Below are 23227 nucleotides of genomic sequence, written 5' to 3' on the forward strand. Positions count from 1 at the left end.
CTTGTCCCTCTGGTTCACATCATTTCATCCCTGTCTCTTCCCGCTGTGGCTTGGGATCAGATGCCAGTCCTCTTTGCTCACTCCTCCTCTTCTCAGCAATGCCTCAAACAACATGAGGCATCCTGTATTCCCTAACCAGCAGCTCCTTTCCCCCTGCCCTGCCCACCATAATTCCCCCCCCGCCACATCTCCACATCCCTGGTGGGGTATTACGCACTAGCTTTTACCCCTTCACACACGCGTTCACACCTGCTGCAGCAGTACTGGAGCCAGCCAGGTGCCAGTCAGTTGGCACATTGCCCAGAAATGACTGGCACAGGCCTCGACATGTGTGTGTGTGTGAGGGGCTTGTCTCTGTGTGTGTGTGTGTGTGTGTGTGTGTGCCTGTGCTTGGCAGAAGATGCATGCCTCACATACCAGAAATGAGTAAAGCCACTCGAGCTGTTGCTTTTGAATATTCTACATCACCACACACACTGAATGTGTGTGTGATGAACGAGAGTGTCTAATTGCACAGGCTTCCGGCACATCGGCCTTTGGCAGCCATTAGCAGTGACACAGCAGTGATTATGAGAAGTGATGTGTCTCTGTCTGTATATATCTGTGGTTAAACCCCGACCTGTGTCAGAGCAAAGAGAGGATTTCTCCCCTTCAGTTCACAGATCTCTGCTCACAAATGGACGTTGCATGTCTTCAGCGTAATATTTGTGCGTGTCCACACCCTGCTATAGCCAGGATGGTGATTAATGGGGAAACCACACGGTAAGAATATAAGACCAGTGTACTCTTTACTTTGGTTAACCCGGGAGATTGACTCTTGATTATGCTGTACATGGAGAATTTTGCAAAAGGCATTGAAGCTTGATGGTACGTCATGAAGAGGGAGAAATAAGACGCTGGCTGGGATGGAGTGGACTCAGGCAAAGAGGGACAGGAAAGTCAAATTTCAAACTTCTGACACAGATAACAGAGGAGCAGGTGATGCAGTTAATTCAGTCTTGATAAAGACATGCACACACTCGAGGAGAGACTTTTATTGTGCTCCAGATCTTCTGTTGAGGGGGGATGTGACTGCAGAGGAATGAAAACAGTAATTATCATTTTTAAGCAGGTCATGTTTTGATGGCGTCATGTTTCATTATGCTGGGAAATTGGCAACTCTAAACAGGCCAGCGGGCTGAATGGTCTAATTAAGCAGCGCAGAGAGGATTGTGTGTGTTCTCAGAGAGGGAGTGGAGTGTGTGTGTGTGTGTGTGTGTGTGTGTGTGTGTGTGTGTGTGTGTGTGTGTGTGTGTGTGGTGATCAGCATTCGCTCAGCGTTCTTGATGTTTCTTGGAGAGATGAAAGCACGTCCCATGCTTCGTGTTCATTAGCGTAAAAGTTCTACCTGTGTGATTTCTACGTTGTGTCTCTGAATGGAGAATCAATGAAGCATCGTGGCAGGAAGTGTTTATGACGCCCGTGCACTAATGATTACTGCATAATGTGCTTGAGTTAATCAATGAAATCCATCCACTTCAATCATAATCCTGTAGGAAACAAAGGGCCACAGTTTCTGTACAAAGCTCTCAAGTGTCATTTCTTTGAAATACAGTTGGGCACTGTTACACTTAAATAGCTTTTAATGAGCATTGCTGTTAAACTGAGAGTATATGAATGCTGTTTATATACTTTTATGTGTTTTTAATGGATTCAGTTGGCCGTGCTGAAACTATCTTCCGTGTTTTTAAAACTCTTGAGCAACGAGCTGACCTGTGGCCTTCGAAGCCGTACTACACGACTTAACCCTTAACCCTTTCTGTGTCCACAGTACCAGGGAGCACGTGACCCCGGAGATGAACAAGCTTCGTCAGAGTCTGAGGAGGAAGAAGCCCACCTACGTGCCAGAGGCCAGCAGACCGCACCAGTGGCAGGCTGACGAGGAGGCTGTGCGAAAAGGCAAATGTAACTTCCCTGTGCGAGTGAGTACCCTGCTGGTCTGGTATAACAGAAGAGTCCTGTTTTAATTACTTGAATATTTTATTTTATCATAATCAGGTAAAACACTATAATTTTGCATCATTAAGATTCGTCAGTATAAAAAAGGTTTATATAGGCATGAACAAAACTGTCAAAAATGTCAGGGATCCTGAATGAATGTTATTTTGACAATCTCTCAGGTAATCTCCCATCGTAGCTGAGGGATTACTTTACCCTGCGTAGTTGTAGTAGCAACGGGAACCTCAACTAAACAAATCAGGGTCACACAAAATGGCAAATGAGCATTTCCTGGGTTGAGTACTGGACCCCAGTACATCTATCACAACTCATCCCTTGGACACTGGAACACGCCCCAAATTAACATGAATTATGCAAATTTCTGTCTTTTTGCAATTTTTATACTTAGTAACCTACTTAGAAAATGTTTTTATAAGTAGGATTGAAGATCATTTGATCCTCATAGAAACTGTGTAGATATTGAATTGCCTTTGAGTAAAGCACTGACTCTCAGCTCTCAGCCGAGCTCTTCGTTTGCAATATTACGAGTAAGGGGCATTATTGATGGCCTGATTTACTGATAAGTAGCCTCAGTCCGAGCGCGTACCGCGTGCTTGTCGCTGAGAACCTACGTGATTTGTCAAGGAGCTGGAGGGACAGTGACGGTTAGAGACGGAGGACGGAGAGGGAGGAATGACGTAGAGTTATAGATTAAGGAGACCACAGGAATAGACAGGGTGAAGGATGAGGGCACACACAGGGTGCGCCGAGACATTGTGAGATATAAAATGAGAGAGCGAGAGAGATATAGAGCAGGATTAGAGAGGCGAAAAGAGAGGAAGGCTGCAGACTGGATGGAGGAACCAGAAGAAAATAAAAGACAGACACACGGCCAATGGAAAATGGCCCTGATGGTAATGCTCCACAGAGTTTGTGATGAGACGGGCAGTGAAGTGGAGCTTGGAGCTTTACAGCGAGGGATGGCAGCACTAAAAAGACCTCTTCTTTCCTTGTCCATGTTTCCCTGTTCTTTTTTCTTCTTTTCTTCCATCTCTGCCTTCTCTCCGTTTTCTGTCCACAATAATTGCACTATTAATGCCTCCTCAAGAGCGGTTAAGCAGTACCAGAGGAGAGAAAACAATGATCTTGAGCTCAGTGTTGAGTAGATCTTTGGTTTGTAGATTGACTTTTTGTGTCTCAAATCACCATCACCTTCATTGCATCAGGTTATGTTACATTAGCATGTATGTGTCACCTGTCACCAAGTTGCTCATGTTAAAATGAAATAGATTTATTTTCATCACTCACCACCACCACCTACAATCCGGGGCTCTCGGACCACTAGATACCTCGACGCTAACAGCTAATCATGCACTCAGAGCTGAAAGGGAGGTTCCCCTCTCAGGATATTGAACATTCTTCACCTATTACGTTTGCGATCTGTGCAGCTCATCACACAAAATCAACTTCTCATTTTGATCTCCTCACAAGCTCTTCCATTCGTGTTTGGTTTTTACCCCTGCTGCGTGCGTAGGATTTGAAACGTGCGTCTTTGTGCAATTTGTCATTTAAACAAAAAGAATCTCTGCCACTTAGTCCACCTATTGTTTACAACAGGTATTTGAGTTCAGGGACGTATCTCCCCTAACCTTGGAGCTCCCCTTAAAAGTCTACAAACTTGTCGTCCTCTCCTCACCACTTGGCTTCTGACAACGGGGAGCTTTAATTGTGTCCCTGTGGGCTCTCCGTATGCCACAGAACACTGGAGAGACAACAAAAGGGGATGTGAGGCTATAAATTATTACAGTCCTCCCCTCTCTCTCTCTCTCTCTCTCTCTCTCTCTCTCTCTGTCTCTCTCTCTCTCTCTCTCTCTCTCTCTCTCTATCTCCTGCCCTTGTTATCATGCGGCTGTAAATTCCAGTATGGGTTCTTATTAGCTACTTGCCTGTCACTTTTACAAATACTGATTTGGACTAATGAGGCTTTGCTTGCTTTTATGTCACTTTCTCTTTTGCTCAGTTGGCATGAGGGTTAGATGAAGCTAAAACATTGTAAAAGAAAAAAAGGCTTTATAATAATCAACATCTGTTTGGCTTGTGTTATGAATATTTCTACGTTCTTGTCTCTGCAGTACCTGGGGCTGGTGGAGGTGGAGGAGTCAAGAGGGATGCATGTGTGCGAGGAGGCGGTGAAGAAGCTAAAAGTAGTGAGTATACCAGACACACAGACACACACTTACACACACCTTCCCTGCTGCAGCACTGGACTTTGTTGTATAGATGCAGTTAAACATACTACCCAAGCATCGACAAACTTCACGGGAGCTCATTACAGGCCCCGCTGCACAAAGCTCCTGCACCTCCAGCTCCCGAGTATCGAATAAAGGAGCACGCACACAAACACAAACACGAACACGTTCAATACTCTCTGCAGCTACCTCTCCATGTCTTTTTCTTTTCTCTTCTTTACCACTTTCACCTCCCTCGTTGGCCTCCCTGGTGGCTCTTACTCCACACGTCTGTCTGTCTGCTCATTAGTCTTTCTGTCCGTCTGATCCCACTACACCCCACGAGAGCAGAAAATGAGATCAGGGCTCACAAATGCATATAAACGCACGCACAAAGACACACACACACACACAGTTTGCCCCCCTGGGAAGCTGGACTGGGACAGGGAGCGTGTGAACAGAGTGACACTGACCGGCCGGTGTCAGACAACAGTGAAGACAACAGGAGTCTGCACAGTTCTCACATCTGGAAGCAGCTCGGCGTTTGCTTTTTTGATGAAACTGATGGAATTAATCTGGACTTTTATATAAAAATCTGGTTGCCCAACAAAACTGCAGAGCAGCACATTTCTGTGTTCAGTGTCCACTCATCCTGAACTCCTGATTCCCAAGTAGGAATGTAACTGTATCTCACAAAGGGCTCCACTTAGTCAGAATATCTGCTGAATCACAGTCAGTTTAATACATACAGGAGAAATGTTTCATCTTCTCTCTCTTGGCTCCCCCTCCACTCACCACTATTTCTTTTCATTTGCTTTTCTCTTTAATTCTCCCTCCCGTATCAAGTCTTTTTCTCTCCATATCAGCATCGTTCTTTCCCTCCTCTCGGCAGTTTCTCACGCTGAAAACTTTCTGCTAAAGTTATCTTTTTCATTTGATTCCCAGCTCCACCTCCTCATGTAGCTCTCTACCTCTCCTCCACTCTTTTCTGTCCATCACTCTCAGTTTCTTCACCTCTACTCTCCCTCCCTCTGTCTTCTTTTCAATGGGATTATGCAAAAATTGAGGCTCCTTGTCACTTCGCTGTAGGTTTCAAAGCCTTTTCCTGCAGTGCTCTGGCTTTCTGTTTCCCTTACTCACACTCATAGTATGCACACTCGTGTGCACATGCACACCCACACACACACACTCTTCCGCACTCACATGGAGTTGTTGCTTTTTTTGCCCGTGTATTTTTAGCGCGGCCCATGCTGTGTGTGTTATTAGCTCTGCCTGGTGCCCTCCTCTGGAGGAATAATTCTTAGTGCCAGCTGGCACACTTTTACCTCTGCCCGCCCCTCCGCTCTTAACCTACCACTCCCTCGGCTGCTGCAAGGATGTAATGGTCACTGTAAACAATCATGTGTAGTAGTGCCTTTACCTGCTAGTTTCTTGTTGATTGCACCTCTGCAAGCATGAGGGAACATCTGGTGAAATGTGCAAATAATTGAAATACATTTACTGTGCAGCTCGGTCACTCGGTCAAGTTGTAAATAATTTACTCTACTCTGACTCTATTCTGACTTTCCAGAGTGGGAAAAAGACAGTCAAGGCAGTGTTGTGGGTTTCAGCTGATGGACTCAGGGTGGTGGATGACAAAACTAAGGTAAGAAAACACATTCTCTTTTGTGTGTGTGTGTGTGTGTGTGTGTGCTGCCCCTGTCTCCTTGTTTAATCCTCTGGTTTCCATGTCCATCTACCTCATCACTCACTGGGCAACAAGGACAACGAAGGGAAGCGTGTGTCCTACAATCATGTACAGTACACACCACACAGGTGTTTGATCTATGCCTTTGTGCTCAGCCTCTGGCTGCAACCAGATAGCAAAGACACATTTCCACCAACACCAGCACAAGTCTCATTCTGTTCAGTCTCATTATGCTATCTTAAGGCTGGCAACAGAAGGACCCGCCATGCAACTACTGACTTGATGCTCCCAGGCTAGTGTGTGTGTGTGTGTGTGTGTGTGTGTGTGTGTGTGTGTGTGTAGTTTCAGAGCTGACATATGTGACTCATGGCTTGCTGAAAGTGCCCAGTGGGGGAGGGAAGATCAAGTAAACACACACACACACACACACACACACACACACACAGGCCTGAGGAGAGTGTGGTGGCTGGGGAGGCCTCCTGTAGAGTGAGAGCAGCTCGCTGTGGCACAACTGAAAGCAGAGCAGCAGAGAACAGAGGAGAGAGCCCGCTGGAGGAGTCTCTTTCTGTCTTATGTTTAGACCTCACCTCTCCCAGTCCCCCAGTCCCACTCCTCCTCTCTCCCTCCACCCTGATCTCCCTTCTATTTTTTCTTCAGTGATGCATCTCAGTTAAGAATATAGTGAAGAACGGTATTCTATATTTTTCTAAAGGTCAACAAATCCCAAAACCAACAATGACTTGATCTTATTAACAAGTATTGTGTGTGTATCTAAAGCCTGAGCTCCATTGTTGTCCTTCATCACCATGAACACACACACTGTACTTTGAAATACTCACCAATGCAACAAATCTGTGTTAATCCGCAGGTGGAAATAGACCTCAACAAATACACTGTTCCTTCTTGTTTGAGTAAAAAGCTGTTGTACAAAGTAGCCACATGAATTGATGAGTAGGTTAAAATGAGCTGACTTTGAAAGTCTGCTACTGTTGCCATGAAAACATCCATCCTTCATACAGTATGTGTATTTTAAAGTGCATGTGTTTGCACATATTGTGGCTCCCTCTGTGACAACAGCAGAAGCACAATGCAAGTTTAATGTCTGTTATATTCAAGAAATCTCCTCAACGTTTTACAATCTCCTCCTCCTCCTCCTCCTCCTCCTCCTCGTCTTGCCTCCTCATCAGCTTTTATCATCAGTTCAGCCTCTGTCTATGAATCAGCAAGCACATCTAATAACGCCCACACAACCATTATTCAAACGCTCTGGTAGTTAGTGACTGTACCGTGTGTGTGTGTGTGTGTGTGTGTGTGTGTGTGTGTGTGCATTAGAGGCAGAGCACTGCATGACCTTCATAATGCAGAATAGAAAGAAACAGTGAAGTCTTTTTCGTGCTCGAGGCAGAGAGACTTCTGCATAGATGAGACACTCTGACTCACATGTTGCGTGGTATTCCTCCTTTCAGTGATGAGGAGACACGATCTGAGTCACCTTTCCCCATGAGTAGACACACACACACACACACACACACACACACACACACACACACCACACACACACACACCTTCATCAAAAACACTCCTCATACAGCATACAGAATCGTAGATTTTAAGAAAAAACATGCTGATACAAACAGTATTATTTGCTTCAAGTAACACAAAGCAACTTGGCACACACACACACACACACACACTCACACACACACACACACACTCACACACACACACACACACACACACACACACACACACACACACACACACACACACACACACACACACACACACACACACACACACACACACACACTGCTCAGCCTTTTAGCTCAGTACCAGCATCCCCCTTCATTCACTAAGTGGGCCACAATGAATGGACTGTTATTCTTCCACCTCCTTCTCCTTCTTTTCTCCTCCTTTCCCCCCTCGTCCTCCCTCTTCCTCGCTCCTCATCCTCCCCTCACTTTGTTTTTGGCGACACCGGAGGAGAGGAAGGAAGTGTGTGGATGAGTGTGTGAACCCTCTTTTCTCTTTTTTTCCCTTTCTTCTTCCTCTCGCCTCTTGTTTTCCTTCTCTTTCTCTTTTTGGTGAGTCAAAGAGGTGAGCCGGGGGCCCCTTAATGTACACAGACAAAAAGAGAGGGGCCCCTTTTAGTTTCCTCCATAGTGACCATAGACACACAAGACTGGCTGAATAACCCTTTTATAAGAGGAAGGGTGAGCGGTGGAAACATCTCAGAGATGAAAAGAGGGTTCAGTGTCATTAGTCTGCAGCCACTTTCTTTTCTATCATTGCTGGATGTGTAAATAGGTTGGAGTGAGAGGGGTTTCATGGGGTTAACTGAGGTTGAAAGCGGTGTGTCAAGTATTGGATCAGTCTACAAGCTGGTGTGCTCTGTATTGAAGCCATATTTCCTGTCTGTTAAGCCGCTGTCACAACGACAAAGCATGTCAGATGTGATTTGATGCTGTTCACCTGCTGGAATCATTTCACTGACTGGACAGTGTTGCATCAAATCAGATTCTCTGTCTCTTTCTCACTGCTCACTGTTTCTCTCCCAGGACCTCATTGTGGACCAGACCATAGAGAAGGTTTCATTCTGCGCTCCTGATCGTAACTATGACAAGGCCTTCTCCTACATCTGCCGGGACGGTACGACCAGACGGTGGATGTGCCACTGCTTCATGGCTCTCAAAGACTCGGTGAGGGGACAGCTAACCTTCCATTCACCCCTCAGTCCAAGTCCAGACATCTCTGCCTCTGCTCTACTAGCTTCTGTAACTCATTCAACATCTGTCTTCCTGGCAAAAGTGTGCTCCAGGGGTTCATTCTCCACAGGACAGTGACGATTAAGAGAAGTTTTGTTGCTCTTGGAACAAAAGTTGTGGTTTCACTTACACTTTCTGCAGTACGGCAAGTGTCGATTAAGCATTTCAGTCTCTCAGCTCGGCTGCTTCTCAAAGCTCACCAGTTTCCTCACCATGTAAAGGTGTCAAATCAGTGCTGAAGTAATAAATTGATAAGACAATCAATTGGTCGATTGACAAAAAGTGCAACAACTATCAACACTTTGATTTGTTTTATCCATTAATCTTTTAAGTCAATTATCAAGCAAACATATCAACATTAAAAAATCTGTGTTGTGTAAGTTTCTAAAATGGCATTTTGTTTCATTTTGAAAGATTGTGAAGTGTATGCTTTTAGGTTTTAGAAGTTGGTCAGATAAAACATAATAAGACTCTTTGGGAAATTGTGATGGGCCTTTTCACATTTTGTTGCATTAATCAGTCATTGGAAATAAATAAGTCAATAATGAAAAGAGTCCTTGGCTTCAGTCATGTGTCATTCAGACACATCAACCCGTTCTGTAGCACCAGTGACTCAACAACAGCCGTGGGAGCAAACATGAGATGGATTCAGTGCATTGCTGCTGTATTGTAGCTGTTTCATTCAGGATGGTTTTGAAACCTCTGCTGTTTCCATTTGGCTGATTTTGGGATGCAGAGGTTGTACTTTGCTGTGACTGCAGCAGAACTATTGCCGTTATGGTTCTTTGGGGTTTCACCCCCATGGTGGTTTCATATCTTAGACCGTGAGTTGGATTATTAATGTGGATGGAAGAGAGCGCAGCACAGACCTGCAGGATTAGGAGAGGGGATTAGACAGAAGCCTGTGGAGTTATCTGCCCATCTCTGCCTGTCTCTATTTCCACCACACTCTCCGTATCTCTATCTGCCCAACTTAAACTGAACTGTCTCTCCTGTGCCAGTCATGTCTGTCTATAAAGAGAGGAGTTGATGTTTGACAATGGAGGAAATATGAGGTTGATAAGTGCTCAACAATGTATTCTATTTGAATGTATAATTCTGAAGATGATCAATCCAGATTATAACCTTCGAACTGTGACTTATAATCACTGTTTTCTGTTGCTCCAGGGGGAGAGACTGAGCCATGCAGTCGGCTGTGCCTTTGCCGCCTGTCTGGAGAGGAAGCAGCGCAGGGAGAAGGAGTGCGGTGTGACCGCCTCCTTTGATGCCAGTCGCACCTCGTTTGTGCGTGAGGGCTCCTTCCGGGGCAACTCTTCCTGCAGCCAGCAGGGCAGCAGCAGCGAGCGAGATGACAAGCTGCAGGACAAGAAGAAAGGTAGGAGGACGTTTCAAAGTGAGCACAAATATGAGTTAAAAGATGTCAAGAGGTTCATGACAACAAGCCACTATGTTGTGTACAGAGAAATAGGTCCAGAACAGAAATGACCGTACACCCTCTTCCTCCTGCAGAGCAAGCTTCTGTCATCCCAGCCCTCCCCCCCGGCACTGCCTCCCCACCCGAGGGCGCGGCATCCCCCATGGAGAGGCCAGAACCTGGTGGGCCTCATGCCATCCCTCGCCGCCACGCGCCCATTGAGCAGCTGGTGCGTCAAGGCTCGTTCCGGGGATTCCCGGCCCTCAGCCAGAAGAACTCTCCCTTCAAGAGGCAGCTGTCGCTCCGCCTCAACGACCTGCCATCCACGCTGCAACGCAAGACCGACTTCCAGGCCAAGAACCCTGGTGAGTTGAGAAGCTCTTGAAGTTTCACAAATGTTAATGAAGGAACCTGCTGACCCTGTGGCCCTGTTTACTAGTAACTCCTGTTTACCAGTGACCCCTGTTTACTAGTAACCCCTGTTTACTAGTAACTCCTGTTTACTAGTAACTTCTGTTTACGAAGGTCAGAATGTCCCAAACCAGAGGTCAAACTCAGTTCAGGGGCCACATACAGCCCAATTTGATCTCAAGTGGGCCGGACCAGTAAAATCATAGCATAATAAATAACGACAACTCCAACTTGACATTATTTTAGTAATTACTAATTCGACCTCTGTGTGATTTGTTGGTCATGTGAAAATTATTGTTCCACCTATATATTAAGGTGCACCACATGAAACCTTTACGTACTTTTAGTTATCTATAGGGGAACAATCAGTTTTTGGGAAGTTTCTTTCTTAGTCTGGGTGTGGGGGTGTCCAAAAACACTTTATAAAGTGAAGTATATGGCCCCCTGCCCACTCCAGTAATTCTTCTAAAGACTCTTTGAGGGGATTGTTCAGATGTTGCTTCAGTATTACTTTTGAGTAAATTTGCAACAAAATGGTAAAATTCTGAATTTCATCTTTATTTCAAGTGAAAGCAGCTGAACAGCATTTAGACTGTTATGGGATGTTAAAACAAACTGGAGTGAGGAGCTCACTGCTGACGTAGCAGCAGGACTCAGCCCTCACAGACAGTCTGTCAGACTGACACCATCACAGCTGTCGAATAATATCATCCCATTTTACACTGAGGTGTTTTCTCTAGTTTCTACGTGTATTTAACTTACACTTACTCACAGTGGCATCAGATGAGACCTCTCCATTGTAAATGCAAACTCAAGTTCCCTAACTGTTTCTAGGTATTTCAAACAAGTCAAAGAATATTGTTACTGCCACTGCACACAAACAGAAACCACTCATGGCGGCTCTGGGTTTGACTGCATCATGGTTGTTTGTAGACCGAATCATTATTACGTTTCCTGTTTGGTTTGACATCATTGACCCCCACCTGAAGAGGTCTGGGCAGTCATATTATGGGATAAACCTTCATCAGACCTCTACATTTATACTCATGTTTTCGTGCAGACAAGGTGTAATTCTTGAGTTTAATCCTGACACTTGTCTTCCATTGAATGGAGGCCAGAGTAAAAAGCAGTTATGGGAAGCACTGTTATTATTGCTATTAGAGCCGGTGCTGATGACCGGGCACGTGTGGCTCAGAAAGCTCTTGGCTTTTTACTAAGGACAATTAATAATAACTGACCTCCCCCTCACAGGTTGATGTGTACACACACACACAGACACACATGGACACACCCACTCTGTGTGGTGCCACAGGATCAGAGCGCTCAGTAGTGAGGCTGATTATAGTCATTAGGAGAGATGAGAGAGCTGACTGGGGGACTCCTCTGACTGGAATACTAAACCACAACATTGAGAGCTCCCACTCTCACCCCAAGTCTCATATTCGCCCCTTTCATTTCGTCTTTTGTTCTGCCATGATTGTTAGTGTATATATCCAGTGGTGGTGAATTGAATGCAGTTTTATTCCTATTTACACACTGCTCTCTCTCTTTATCACGCACACACACACACACACACACACACACTCACACGGATGCACACACACTAGAAGGTAACAGCCAATTCCGCAGCCTCTCCGCTGCCTTGTGACTCTCTGAACAATGTGTTTATTGATTTGTTCGCTCAATCAGCTGTCCTGGTTAGCCTTCAGCAAGCCTTCTGCAAGCCCTAAAACCTGCCACTGCACTGAGAGAAACAAACCGACACACATGAAGTGCTTAGGGTGCTTCTGAACTCTGTGGGACGTTGACAAGGATAAGGAGAAAGAGGGATCACAGGACCGCAGAACAAAACACATGCCTTCAACACCCATCCAAAATCAGTCAAGGCCTGTAGCCACACAATGTACACAGATGAGAGAGATATACATGAATTAGAAGAGTCACAGCACAAAGGATTGGGGTGTGAACCACAATGGCCATATCTGTGGTAAATCTGTCTGCATTTAATGTAATCACACTAATTCCTCAAGCTCCTCTTTGTCAATTGTTTTGGACGACTGTGCATGTGGAACATGAATGGAGACAGCAAAAACAGGAAGGAAGAAGCAGTGGGAGTGACAGAGGGAGGGAGCAGAGGAAGAAACAAAATTCCTCTGTCTCTGAGGCCGTCGTTGTGTAGGGAGGGAGCAGGGAACAAGAGACAAGGAATTAGATATTATATCTATTTATATCGGCGGCCTGTGCAAGAGAGGTTTAAAGCTGTGGTCCAAACCAAAGTCAGACAGGAACATTATGCCGCCTAATCCCTCACTGGTCGGATCAGTTCCAGCTGGTTTGAAAATATGGATAAGCTAAGCCAAATTCACCTCTGTCTGAGTCGCCTCAATGCACAAGATACACAAAGTAATGACACAACAGGCTGAAATGTACGTAGCGTATAATGCCAGTTCACACAGTTCAGCTGGGCCTGTAAACTGTCTTGTGACCGAGGATGAACCTTTTTAGTTTTAGTGAGAAGGTCCTGATTAGCGCAATGCCATGTTTGTCTTGCAAATCTTGTGTTTCTAATGCATTTTAGGTCAATAGCATCAAAGTCCTCATCCACTCCAGTTTCTATGCTTTTGATTCTGTTACACAAATGAGTAAATCTTTTTTCTCCCTCTTTTTGTTTGTCCCGATCAACCCTCCTTATTTTCCTATTCCACCTCTTCTCTTCATTACATTCCTTAACTCCATTGTCTTCCTGTCTTTTCCGACCTCCCTTCCTCGCCTCCCCTCTGTGTGTCCCTTTCTTGCTAGTACCAGAGATGGACATGGGGTTGCCAGGTGAGGGAGACAGTAGCATCAACGCGCTGTGTTGCCAGATCAACAGCTCCTTCACCAAGCCATCGGAGGAGCTCTTCTCCAACCCCTCCTTGTCTGCAAACGGCCCTCCAACCTGCACTGTGCCCCCTGCGCTGCCTCCACCACCTGCTCCAATGCAGGGTAAGAAACTCTGCGTCAGATCAATAGTTATTATATCAATAAGTAGTTTTAAGTTTTAAGTAGTGCACACTGTAAGAATCACTTTGAAATGATTACACATATTCTAAATCTTTAACTTTATCCCTTCAGCCACTCCTCCCTGGGTGCAGTCGGAGCCTCCACTCCACTCTCCTCCTCCAGTTTCCGTGGCGATGCAGATGCAGACTGGACACAGGCGCACACCCTCCGAGGCTGAGAGATGGCTGGAGGAGGTCTCCAAAGCTGTCAAGGCTCAACAGACCCCTCCCCCTGGCCCTACCATCCCCACCATCCCTGGACCACCCTCCATGTCCAGTCAGCAGATGTCCAGTCAGGCAGCCCCCTCAGGTGCCCCAGTATCCACTGTCCCTATGTCCCTCTGCACCATGTCCAACCCCCTCATCTCGGGCTCCTCTGCTCTCTCAAGTCAGGCCCCAATGCCCCTCCCACCCATGTCGATATCATCAATTCCTCTAATACCAGGTCCTCCGGTGTCAGGCCCTCCTATGTCTCTACCTTCCATGTCCATTCCTACAATGTCCGGTCCGAGCATGTCTGGGGCCCCCATGATCCAGCCCTCCCTCCCTGGGCCCCCAGGATCCCTTCCAAGCTCCATCCAGCCCTTCCCCTTGGCTTTCGATACCACCCCAGCACCTGTGGGAATGTTTGCCAGCCAGCCTGTCCAACCAGCGTTCGTACCCATGCAGACCTACATGCCAGGCCTGGCCAGCAGTATGACCTATCCCAACGCCAGCGTGCCTGTGGTTGGCATCACACCATCGCAAATGGTGGCTAACGTCTTCTGCACCGCTACAGGCTCATCTGGTGCAAGTGGAGCCATGGGCTCAACCGGGGGAGGACCCAAAGTGGGAGCACTCGGAACATCTGGGCAGCACCATTCTTACCCAGAGGCACCTGGTGCTGTCGGGCACACTGGAGGGTTTTCCACACCGCCTTTCTCCTCCACTCCACCATTATCAACAGCCATTAATGGCCTCCCACCACACAGCAGTGCCATGATGGACCTCCAGAATGGGACCTCCAGCAGTGGCGGGAATGGTGGCAGCAGTAGCAGCTGGCCGCCGGAGGGTAGCCAGCTTACAGCACCGGCAGCCGGTGATTCCCAAGACGATGACCGCTTTGAGGCCAAGTGGGCAGCACTGGAGGCCAAACCGGCGCCTCAGCAGCAGCCTGGGAATAAGGCGCCAGCTGCGGCAGCAAACCCATTTTCCAACAATCTTCAAAAGACTTTCGAGATTGAGCTTTAAGCCAGAGCTGGCCTCCCAAAGCTGTAGCGCTTGCCCTGGAGTTAAAGCCTGAGAAATACAGGCACTAATTCCAGCAGCTCTGCTTAGAACAGGATGCAGGTCCTCAAAGTTAGCCTAGCACCTGACCTGTGGCAGCCTAGCAACTTGCTAACAGCTCTCATAGGAGTCAATGATATAATCATCTTAATTGCTTTCTTTACACTCACATGAGAGCTTCGGAGGAAGTTGGCAGATCGCTGGGCTGCCACTGGAGGATCAGGTCTCTAGCTCGTTAGACTTGGTGGACTGAATTCTTCCACTCCACCTGCTTCCCACCTCTCTTCCTTGCTTTCACTTCTCCACTCTGGCTTTACTTTACCTGCAGCAAGTCCCTGGATGTACTGTACGTGCCCCCCTGAGGACATGGCGAAGAGGGGCACACCTCAGTGGTTTCTTTCTTAAAGAGGGGACTCCACTTGGATGCATTCCAAACCCATGAGATGATTTTTTACTGGTGGAGATTTTGGTGGAGAATGTAGCGGATATGGCTACATCTTAAGACGTGCAGAGAAGCCATTTGTTGACTGATGATCGGACTGATGCTGATCTTAGCCAAGCACAGCAAAAGTCTGGATACCTGAAAGGACTAGCCAATGATGTAAGACCCGACCCTACCAACCCAAAAGGACTTACTGACTAATAGTAGAGATTTATGGCCAAAATTATTTTATTTATTGTATTTCATTTATTGTTTTTATTTTAACAAGTTATATATATACTTAAAAATCAAATTTTACAGCAGTTTTTCAGGACCGTGTTGTTTTTCATCCCTTATATTTATTTGTGTTGAACCATAAAGAGGAAGGAAACTACCGGCAGCAGACAGGTAACAGGTGTAATTGGGCAGCAGTAGAGGGAAAGCATTGTGGGAAATGGAGTCCCGTAGAAGGAACCAAATAGAAACGTCCGACAGTATAGCAGTGTGTAGTTCAACATGTGAGACAGGAAGTGTATATAGCGGCATGTTTCTTCAACCAGTTAGCCCTCATGTATAGACACTCCAGTGCTGGGGAGGCCAGTCGAGTCAGTGTGGCTTCACTTTGGCTCTGTGGCCCATTTGTGTTGCTAAAGCCTACCTTCAAGGGTTACTGGGACATGAAAAATCACTTCAGGATATCCAGCACACAGACACTCTGGACGATGCAGCACGACAGTCCTTTGGACTCCATCTTCTCCAGACAAACCCAATGAACTATAACAACTCAGTGGAAACAAAGAAAAACAACACTGTGCAACTGGTTGAAAATGATGCACTACATTCCAACACTCATCAATCCTTTAATCCGTTCAAACACAGGGTATAGTCTCATCACATACAGTATGATTGTGTATTCATCACCATGTACTACAGTATCAGTTACAGTAGTGCTGCACTCATCATAAATGTTGAGATTGATGTTCAGAGGTAAAAAGAGAAGAAGAACATGATGCGTAGACTGAGATGTCTATGTCTTGAAATAACTGGGAGAAATGAAGGATATATTTCTGATGCAGAATTATTAACAGATTGATGGGAGGAGAAACTATAGAGCAGCAGAGGCATAGAGGAAAGATGGAAGGATAACCTGTATGTGAGAGACAGATGGAGAGAATGGAGTTATATCTTTAAATAATGAGATGGAGGATGTCCCGAGAAAGGAGAATGAGATAAGATGTGAAAAGAGCGATAAGAAGGAACGACAGAGTGTGTGAGGATATTGAGAAAAAAGACAACCTGAACACTGTCTGCCATTTTTACATCAAGCAGCTTCCATTTCAGCGCCATGTTCCTCAACTCCTAAAACTTCACAAACAATGCTTTTGAAAAAAATGTTGCTATTATAGAATTGCAGTCTCATAAACAAGAATATTTTTCTAAGTATGTGCAACTCTCTATGTAGTTAAAACTTCAATAATGTCAACAAAGCTTGCAGTTCCTGGTTCGAGTCCTAAAAGTTCAGGTCTATTCAAGCAGATGCAACATTACAAAGCAGAAATGTTCTTTATAGAAGAGCTTTTCCACGTGACGTGTAGCAGACGGGTGGTATCTGTATGTTAAACTGTAATCCAACCAGAGATGCTCGTGTTATGCTCTTTGGTGATTGAATTGTATGGATACAGACTGCCGCTGAGAAGGTTTCCTGCCCCCCTCCCCCCACAGATTAATTAGCTTATCGAGTCTCTTCCTGTGGCAGCAATCCCAGGCTGCCTTCTCAAAGAACTTAAATTTATGTGCCACCAGCCTAATTTATACCATCTCGGGTCGTTTTACCCTTTGCTTTTGGACGAATCGATATTTCTTCTTCACCAAACAAACTGAGATTTCTCTCTCTGCCCTCCTCTCTGTACAAGATGAAACTGATTCACTCATGAAATCAACGCTTTTATTTCATTGACAATATATTTTAGCCCTCGACTCTTGTTTGCACGCCCCCCAAATTATAAATGTAGGTTAATTGTGTTCCGCGTTAAAGCAAACTAAATGACCTCATATACTTGATTGTAAAACCATAGTTTAGTGATGGTAACAAAGCAAACCAGTGGAATTTATTTTTAATCTTTATTTACAGAATTTTTGTATTTAAACCTACATATTTGTATTGTAATTACATTGTACAAAAGATAAATAAAGTAATATAATATTATTGCTGCTCGTGTTTTATAGATGTTGCCTTTTTAACTTTTTAACTCACAAACAGCTTGTGTGTTGTATCTTTTTAATCCTCTTATGACCTTTTGGTTCTTTCAGTTTATCACGCACCCTCATGTTCTTTTCATTTTTCCCTCCTACGATCTGTGAACTGTTGTCTCTTGCAATTAATGTGATCCGTTGTGTTTCTACATTTCAATTCAGCTGTTGAGGGAAATTAAAGAAATCCTCTAAAACATGAAATATAGACACAGCCTCAGACAGACGTGAAAGCAAATAAGAAACTTCCTGTTGATCTACAGTGTCAGCTACATCGCAGCAGCCACACTCACATTCAAAGACAACATCCAAAGAAACAATTGACACCTCATAACCTCGTTATACTTGTATGTCACCTTATTCCTTTCATGTGTAGCTCGTCTGTCTCCTCTCAGTCATCTCTCCCGCCCCCCCAGCTCCTGGATGTAGCTGCTGTCTAAGCAGCGCTGTCTACCAGTCAGCCAGGCTGAGTGCTGCTGCTGCTGCTCAGGTCACTAATGGAGCCAGACAAGGCCTCTGTTCTTCTTAAGGGCCGTGAGAAACAGGGCGGATGCACACGCACGAACACTGAGCTCTCGAGCGGTGGTAGCATTAACTCTCACCAGGCCATTGTCCTCTGATCTGAGGTCAGAGTCGGTGAGTGTGCTGCTGAGGAGTCAAAGAGCGAAGATCAGCTGAGCTCCGTAACTGCTGTGAAACTCCAGTGGACACTTGTGTGCTTTACTTCGCCTTTGGTACAGGTTACCGTGCACTTCATTTCCTCACAGCAGGATGTGCAGTTGTTGTTGCTTTCCCACAGAACTGACAGCCAATCATCACGGCCTGTCAAACCGAAGTGCCTCATAGGTTCCAGTACTGTGATCTTATCATAAATATAACTGATAACTGATTCATTTTTACATCTTAAATTCAATTACTAACACGTTTGTCCTCAAATGTTTGTGCAACGTATGACATGTTGTACCACAGTTACTGGACATTAGAGGGACAGTGGCCAGTGGTAATTGGTTGTACTGAGGAATTTCTTTCAGTTGTGTATGATGTACTTCCTGTGACGAGGGGACATGGCAGAAACACTGACAATGAAGCTTGTGTTAGTTTGAGTTAATAAAGTTAGCTGGCGATGACATTTGATTAGGGTTAGGCTATGCTCAGTGAGAAATGGCACAAAGAAACATGTTCAGTGTCTCCTGTCATATTGGGGACATATGTCCCTTTGACATTTGGCTTCAGCAATGATAAAAGGACACGTTACTTTGGTGGCAGTGGTGACCTCGTTGATGGAGTTATTGAATTGTTTCGGACAAGTTAAGAGTGGGTTTTCATTTTCACATTATCCACTTTACTATACTTTAAATGTGATATGACAATATCTAATCTGAACATAACTAACTCACATTAGATTAGAGTTAAATTTAGGTATATTTACTAAAATAACTCAACTTTATTGACTGCGACAACAACTGCTTGCTGTTCAGTTCAACCCTGTGCCACTGCAGTGCCTCCACCTACCTGTGCTCGGTGCACAGCGCTGCACCGTGAAGTTGGTTGCAACAGCCTATGTAGGCGATGGAGATGCTTGGTTGCCATGGCTACACAATGAAAGACTAATTTGTAACAGCTGAAAAGTGCCCTCGTCGGCAAAACTGCCTCCTGTTTGTAAAAATTAAAGTGCCAGAAGAAATGATAGTGGCTGAAAATACTGTACCATCCTAATGGATTCTCAAGGCAGGTAGGTGTGTGTGTGAGTGTGTGTGAGTGTGTGTGTGGCCTAATTTTTGCACATACGGCAGCCAGGGCTCAATTTTAAAGTGTGTGTGTACGATGATAACTCAGAGCAGACCAGTTCAAGCTAGTCATACCAGAGGGGCTGTGTGTGTATATGTGTCTTTCAGTGTGATGGCGATGTCTGATAGCAGACTCAGTAATGGTGTTTGAGTAATGGGCCGTGCCAGCATTGTCAGATCAGCACTGGATAATGAATCTATGCTATACACACACACACACACACACACACAAGGCATTGCATACATGCATTTTGAGTGACACATCAGAACTTGTTTCTAGACTTCCTGTTCTCTTTCTCCGTCAAACACATGCAGTCACACAGTAGTCTACTGCTGCTAATCGCAATGGATATAGTGTTAGCGATGTGACCTTGCAGGTCTTGAAGCTAGGAGGAAGTCATTAAATTGATTAATTACATGTGTTTGCCATTGATTAGTGCAGCGCCTTGACTATTGCTCAGTACGCAGCTGGTCCCAACAGGGGCAGTAATGTAAATGTTAAGGACAAGGCTTGAAAAAAGTAAAGCAGTGATCCATTTTAATATGTGTGTACTGAGCAAACAGGCCCTGAAGAGGTTGCATGCAGCACGTGTGTGTGTGTGTGTGTGTGTGTGTGTGTGTGTGTGTGTGTGTGTGTGTGTGTGTGTGTGTGTGTGTGTGTGTGTGTGTGTGTGTGTAAATATGCAAACGTCAAGAAATATTGACTGGCCCTCAGGGTTTGAAGCAAGCTCAAATGCCAAGGCAAGGGCGCACACACACACACACACACACACACACACACACACACAGAATACTGACATCTGTGCCCATCTGTGGCATTTCTATCGAGCAAAACTTGCCACCATTGTTGTCTCGTATGATGTTGTGGCAAAATGTTGAGCTGTGAGCAGAAATGTTGTGATTGTCCCGACAGATATTCAGGTTTTTATCTGAGATGGTTGTATGTAGGTGTGAAGTTGACTGTTTCCTATGTTAAGATAGAAGTAGTTAAGATTACTGATGACTGGTTAAGGATTGGGAAAGAATGTAGTCCATCACTGAAAGGAGCTGCAATGCTCTCTCACTCACTCACTCACTCACTTACTCACTCACACACACACACACACAATGTCAGCTCCTACCACCCCCTGCCAGCAGCCGTCAGTCGTCAGCGCTGCCAGAGAGGACCACAGCCGGTCTGCTCTCACTCTCCCATTGTTTGCTTTGCTCAAATCATCCGCGCTGCGATGAAAATCGTGCATTTGCAATGTCACAGAAAACAGAGGGGGCTGTCCTGAATGCTGCATCACACCTAACAGGCCTCATGAAGATGGAGGTGACAAGTCTTGAAAGTCTTTGAGTGCTTAGTCACAAGCTTAATCACTTGCTTACCGTCTCTTTGGCATCACATGGATGGCAGATTGTTAATATTTATGTTTTCAAATGACATTTCTATTATCACGCTGCAGTCAGTAGGCCTCAGATTACACTGGATTAATACAACTGTGTATGCTTATGTAATCACATAAAGCTCCTCTGAGTATGTGACGGTGATGGTGCATTATGATTTGTGACAGCATACACATGCATGTAATCATATACAGTCCCAGTCACCTCTGCTGGCTTTACATGTGACTCCTGCGCTGAGCCGCTGTGGATTACAACAGCACGTATGCAGTCCTCTGCACCATCTTTGTAATCACAGGGCCGGTTATGAGGACCAGTTTGAGCCTCTTAACACATGAATAACTTAGTTGCAGAGAAGATGCAGATTTCTGACTTCCAAATAGGACAGCTCTATAGTAAAAACCCCTGCTGGGACTCAGCCAGGACATTTAGCAGTGGGTGGTCTCATTTAAAATTTACTATGGTGCAGCTACAGTATTTCTGCTCATGTAGCGCCCCCCTGTGTAGAAAGGGGGCGTAGCAGCATGGACCCATCAGCTCACTTGATATAACTACAACTAAAGATTAGATTCCTGATTTGTCATGACGGCTCGCAGTGATACCAGTAACCTTTACAGATAGATAAATAAATGGCTCTTACACAAAGCTCACTAAAGAAATAATATTCACTGTTTCATACTGATGGAGTCTGTCCTAACAATAATAAGTGAGTGTGGCTCAGTGAGCCCGATGTATTAAACTAATAACCAGTATTAAAGGTGACTTTTGTTGTAACCTCAGTTAATAATAATTCCAGCTAAATTGCAACATCATCCATACTGATCTTGTCACCCCTTTTTTACAGCAGACATTTTGACTCGTTATACCACCAGCACCCCGAAAATGAGACAGCCACCTGTGCTTTTTCCTACTGTGACATGTCAAAATGTCCTCTGTGAAATAGGCCTATCAACTTCATCTGTGTATTTAAACCATCTACAGGTGCAGTAAAAAAGAAATCAGACTTGTCCTTCTCATTATTAGTATTATCACGATCATTCATATAACAACATACTCCCTTTTTACATTTATTAAGATCGATTTCTTTCATTTTGAGCATCCTGTCTTGTCAGCTCTTAAATTTAGATTCTTATTTGTGTTATGGTTTCATGGTTTCAGCTCAGTGTTTGTTGTGCTCTTTGAGCTGCATCTCTGCATGAATTAATATTACTAATGCATAAAGGGAATAAAATATGTCACGTTCCTTGTTACTTAATGCGTCATAACACTGCATTTTATGATAATGAAATAAACTTAAGAGGGCAGTACAAAAGCAGAAGTACAATTATGGGAAGATAGTACAAAAATGCATACAACAACCTACAGTGTGTATATAATGTTATTAAATTCAGCTTCAGTACACACATGAAGCATAGAAACATACATATCTGACTGTAAACTGTAACCACATGACAGCTTCTCTCTACTCTAGACTGAAAGAGTTGATGTAACCATAAAATGACATCAGCAAACCTTTGGTCATGATTATAACAGACAGTGAGCAGAGGACCGTTCCACCTGTTCCAGCAGTCACCCTCATTGTAGAGCAGCCCGTGGAGAACGCCGAGGAGCCTGCTGGATTTGTCATCACTGATCACGGTATGTCTTCTCCAAACTAATGCTTCATGGTGGATTTTTTCCACATAGGTTCAGAGGACGGCACACAGTAATAACAGTGTAGACACATAATGTAATTTAGCTGCAGCAGCACCAGAGTCACTCAGTAAAAACCCGCCTGTCCACACCATGTCTCTCCTGAGCAGAGTACGTGCCTGACGCCAACCAACCAACAGAGGTTATCATGTCAGAACCACAGGAAGTGTTAAACCCTTCATCTAAGACGTTTTTCACTGTGTTGTATCATAAAAAACTAGTCTGTATACAGATAGTCCTGGCCCTGCTCTGGTGCATCCACACTGACTCCATGAAGTCTGTGAGGCTAAAGTTAATTTAGGCTTGCATAATTAGTTTGTGAAGGAAATGAGCACCGCTTCATGGATATTAGTCAGCGATCCATTAGGGCACTGGGGACCATGAACCTCAGATAACCTTGAAGGTTGGGAGAGAGACAAAGAAGAGGAAACGATACGTAAACGCCTGGATGTCCCTGGCACCTGATACAAACAGCAGCCCCACTGGTGCTTCTCTGGGTAAAATCAGCCTGAGAATTACTTCATGGACTTTCAATAAGTGAAAGAAAGATTTCAAAAAAGAAAAATCGAGTTTTCGGGAAAGCGGCCATCACAGATAACAGAGAAACACACCACCGGCTACTTCCTCTGCTTGAATGGAAGCTCATTCTGACACATAACGGGGCCATACGGAGCAAAGCCACACAGGGGAGAAGGTAGATATTTAGCAAACATAGTCTATATTACTCTGACAGGTAGTCCATTTGGATAATACTTCTGAATCCCTGCTTATACGATGCTGAAAACAATGTCTTTCCTGCTAGCACAAGTGTTAATGAGAGACAATATGAGGCTTTTATATAAAAACAAGAGAATGAGCACAGACACCATCTGTACCACCCACAGACACACGACTCAGAAGAA

At 45.0% G+C, this 23227-nt stretch overlaps 1 protein-coding gene across 1 annotated transcript; it reads left to right on the top strand.

Moving 5' to 3' along the window:
- The first annotated feature begins 655 nt into the window (after nucleotides 1-655).
- numbl (NUMB like endocytic adaptor protein) lies at nucleotides 656-14789 on the top strand. Its single transcript, XM_070829447.1, has 9 exons — nucleotides 656-762; nucleotides 1811-1961; nucleotides 4110-4184; nucleotides 5776-5850; nucleotides 8451-8591; nucleotides 9825-10032; nucleotides 10167-10436; nucleotides 13288-13467; nucleotides 13597-14789. Exons 1-9 carry the CDS (start codon nucleotides 677-679, stop codon nucleotides 14751-14753), a joined length of 2343 nt encoding a protein of 780 aa, XP_070685548.1. The 5' UTR covers nucleotides 656-676; the 3' UTR covers nucleotides 14754-14789.
- Nucleotides 14790-23227: the final 8438 nt, after the last annotated feature.

This window comes from Pempheris klunzingeri, chromosome 4 (assembly GCF_042242105.1).
Source record: "Pempheris klunzingeri isolate RE-2024b chromosome 4, fPemKlu1.hap1, whole genome shotgun sequence".
NCBI lineage: Eukaryota > Metazoa > Chordata > Actinopteri > Acropomatiformes > Pempheridae > Pempheris > Pempheris klunzingeri.

What these genes read in the sequence shown, in the direction of transcription:
- numbl (XM_070829447.1), top strand. Translation starts at nt 677, where the DNA reads ATGGACGTTGCATGTCTTCAGCGTAATATTTGTGCGTGTCCACACCCT. An exon ending in AATGTAACTTCCCTGTGCGA is followed by an intron (nt 1,962 to 4,109) that starts GTGAGTACCCTG and finishes TTGTCTCTGCAG; the next exon opens with TACCTGGGGCTGGTGGAGGT. An exon ending in CTTCCAGGCCAAGAACCCTG is followed by an intron (nt 10,437 to 13,287) that starts GTGAGTTGAGAA and finishes TGCTAGTACCAG; the next exon opens with AGATGGACATGGGGTTGCCA.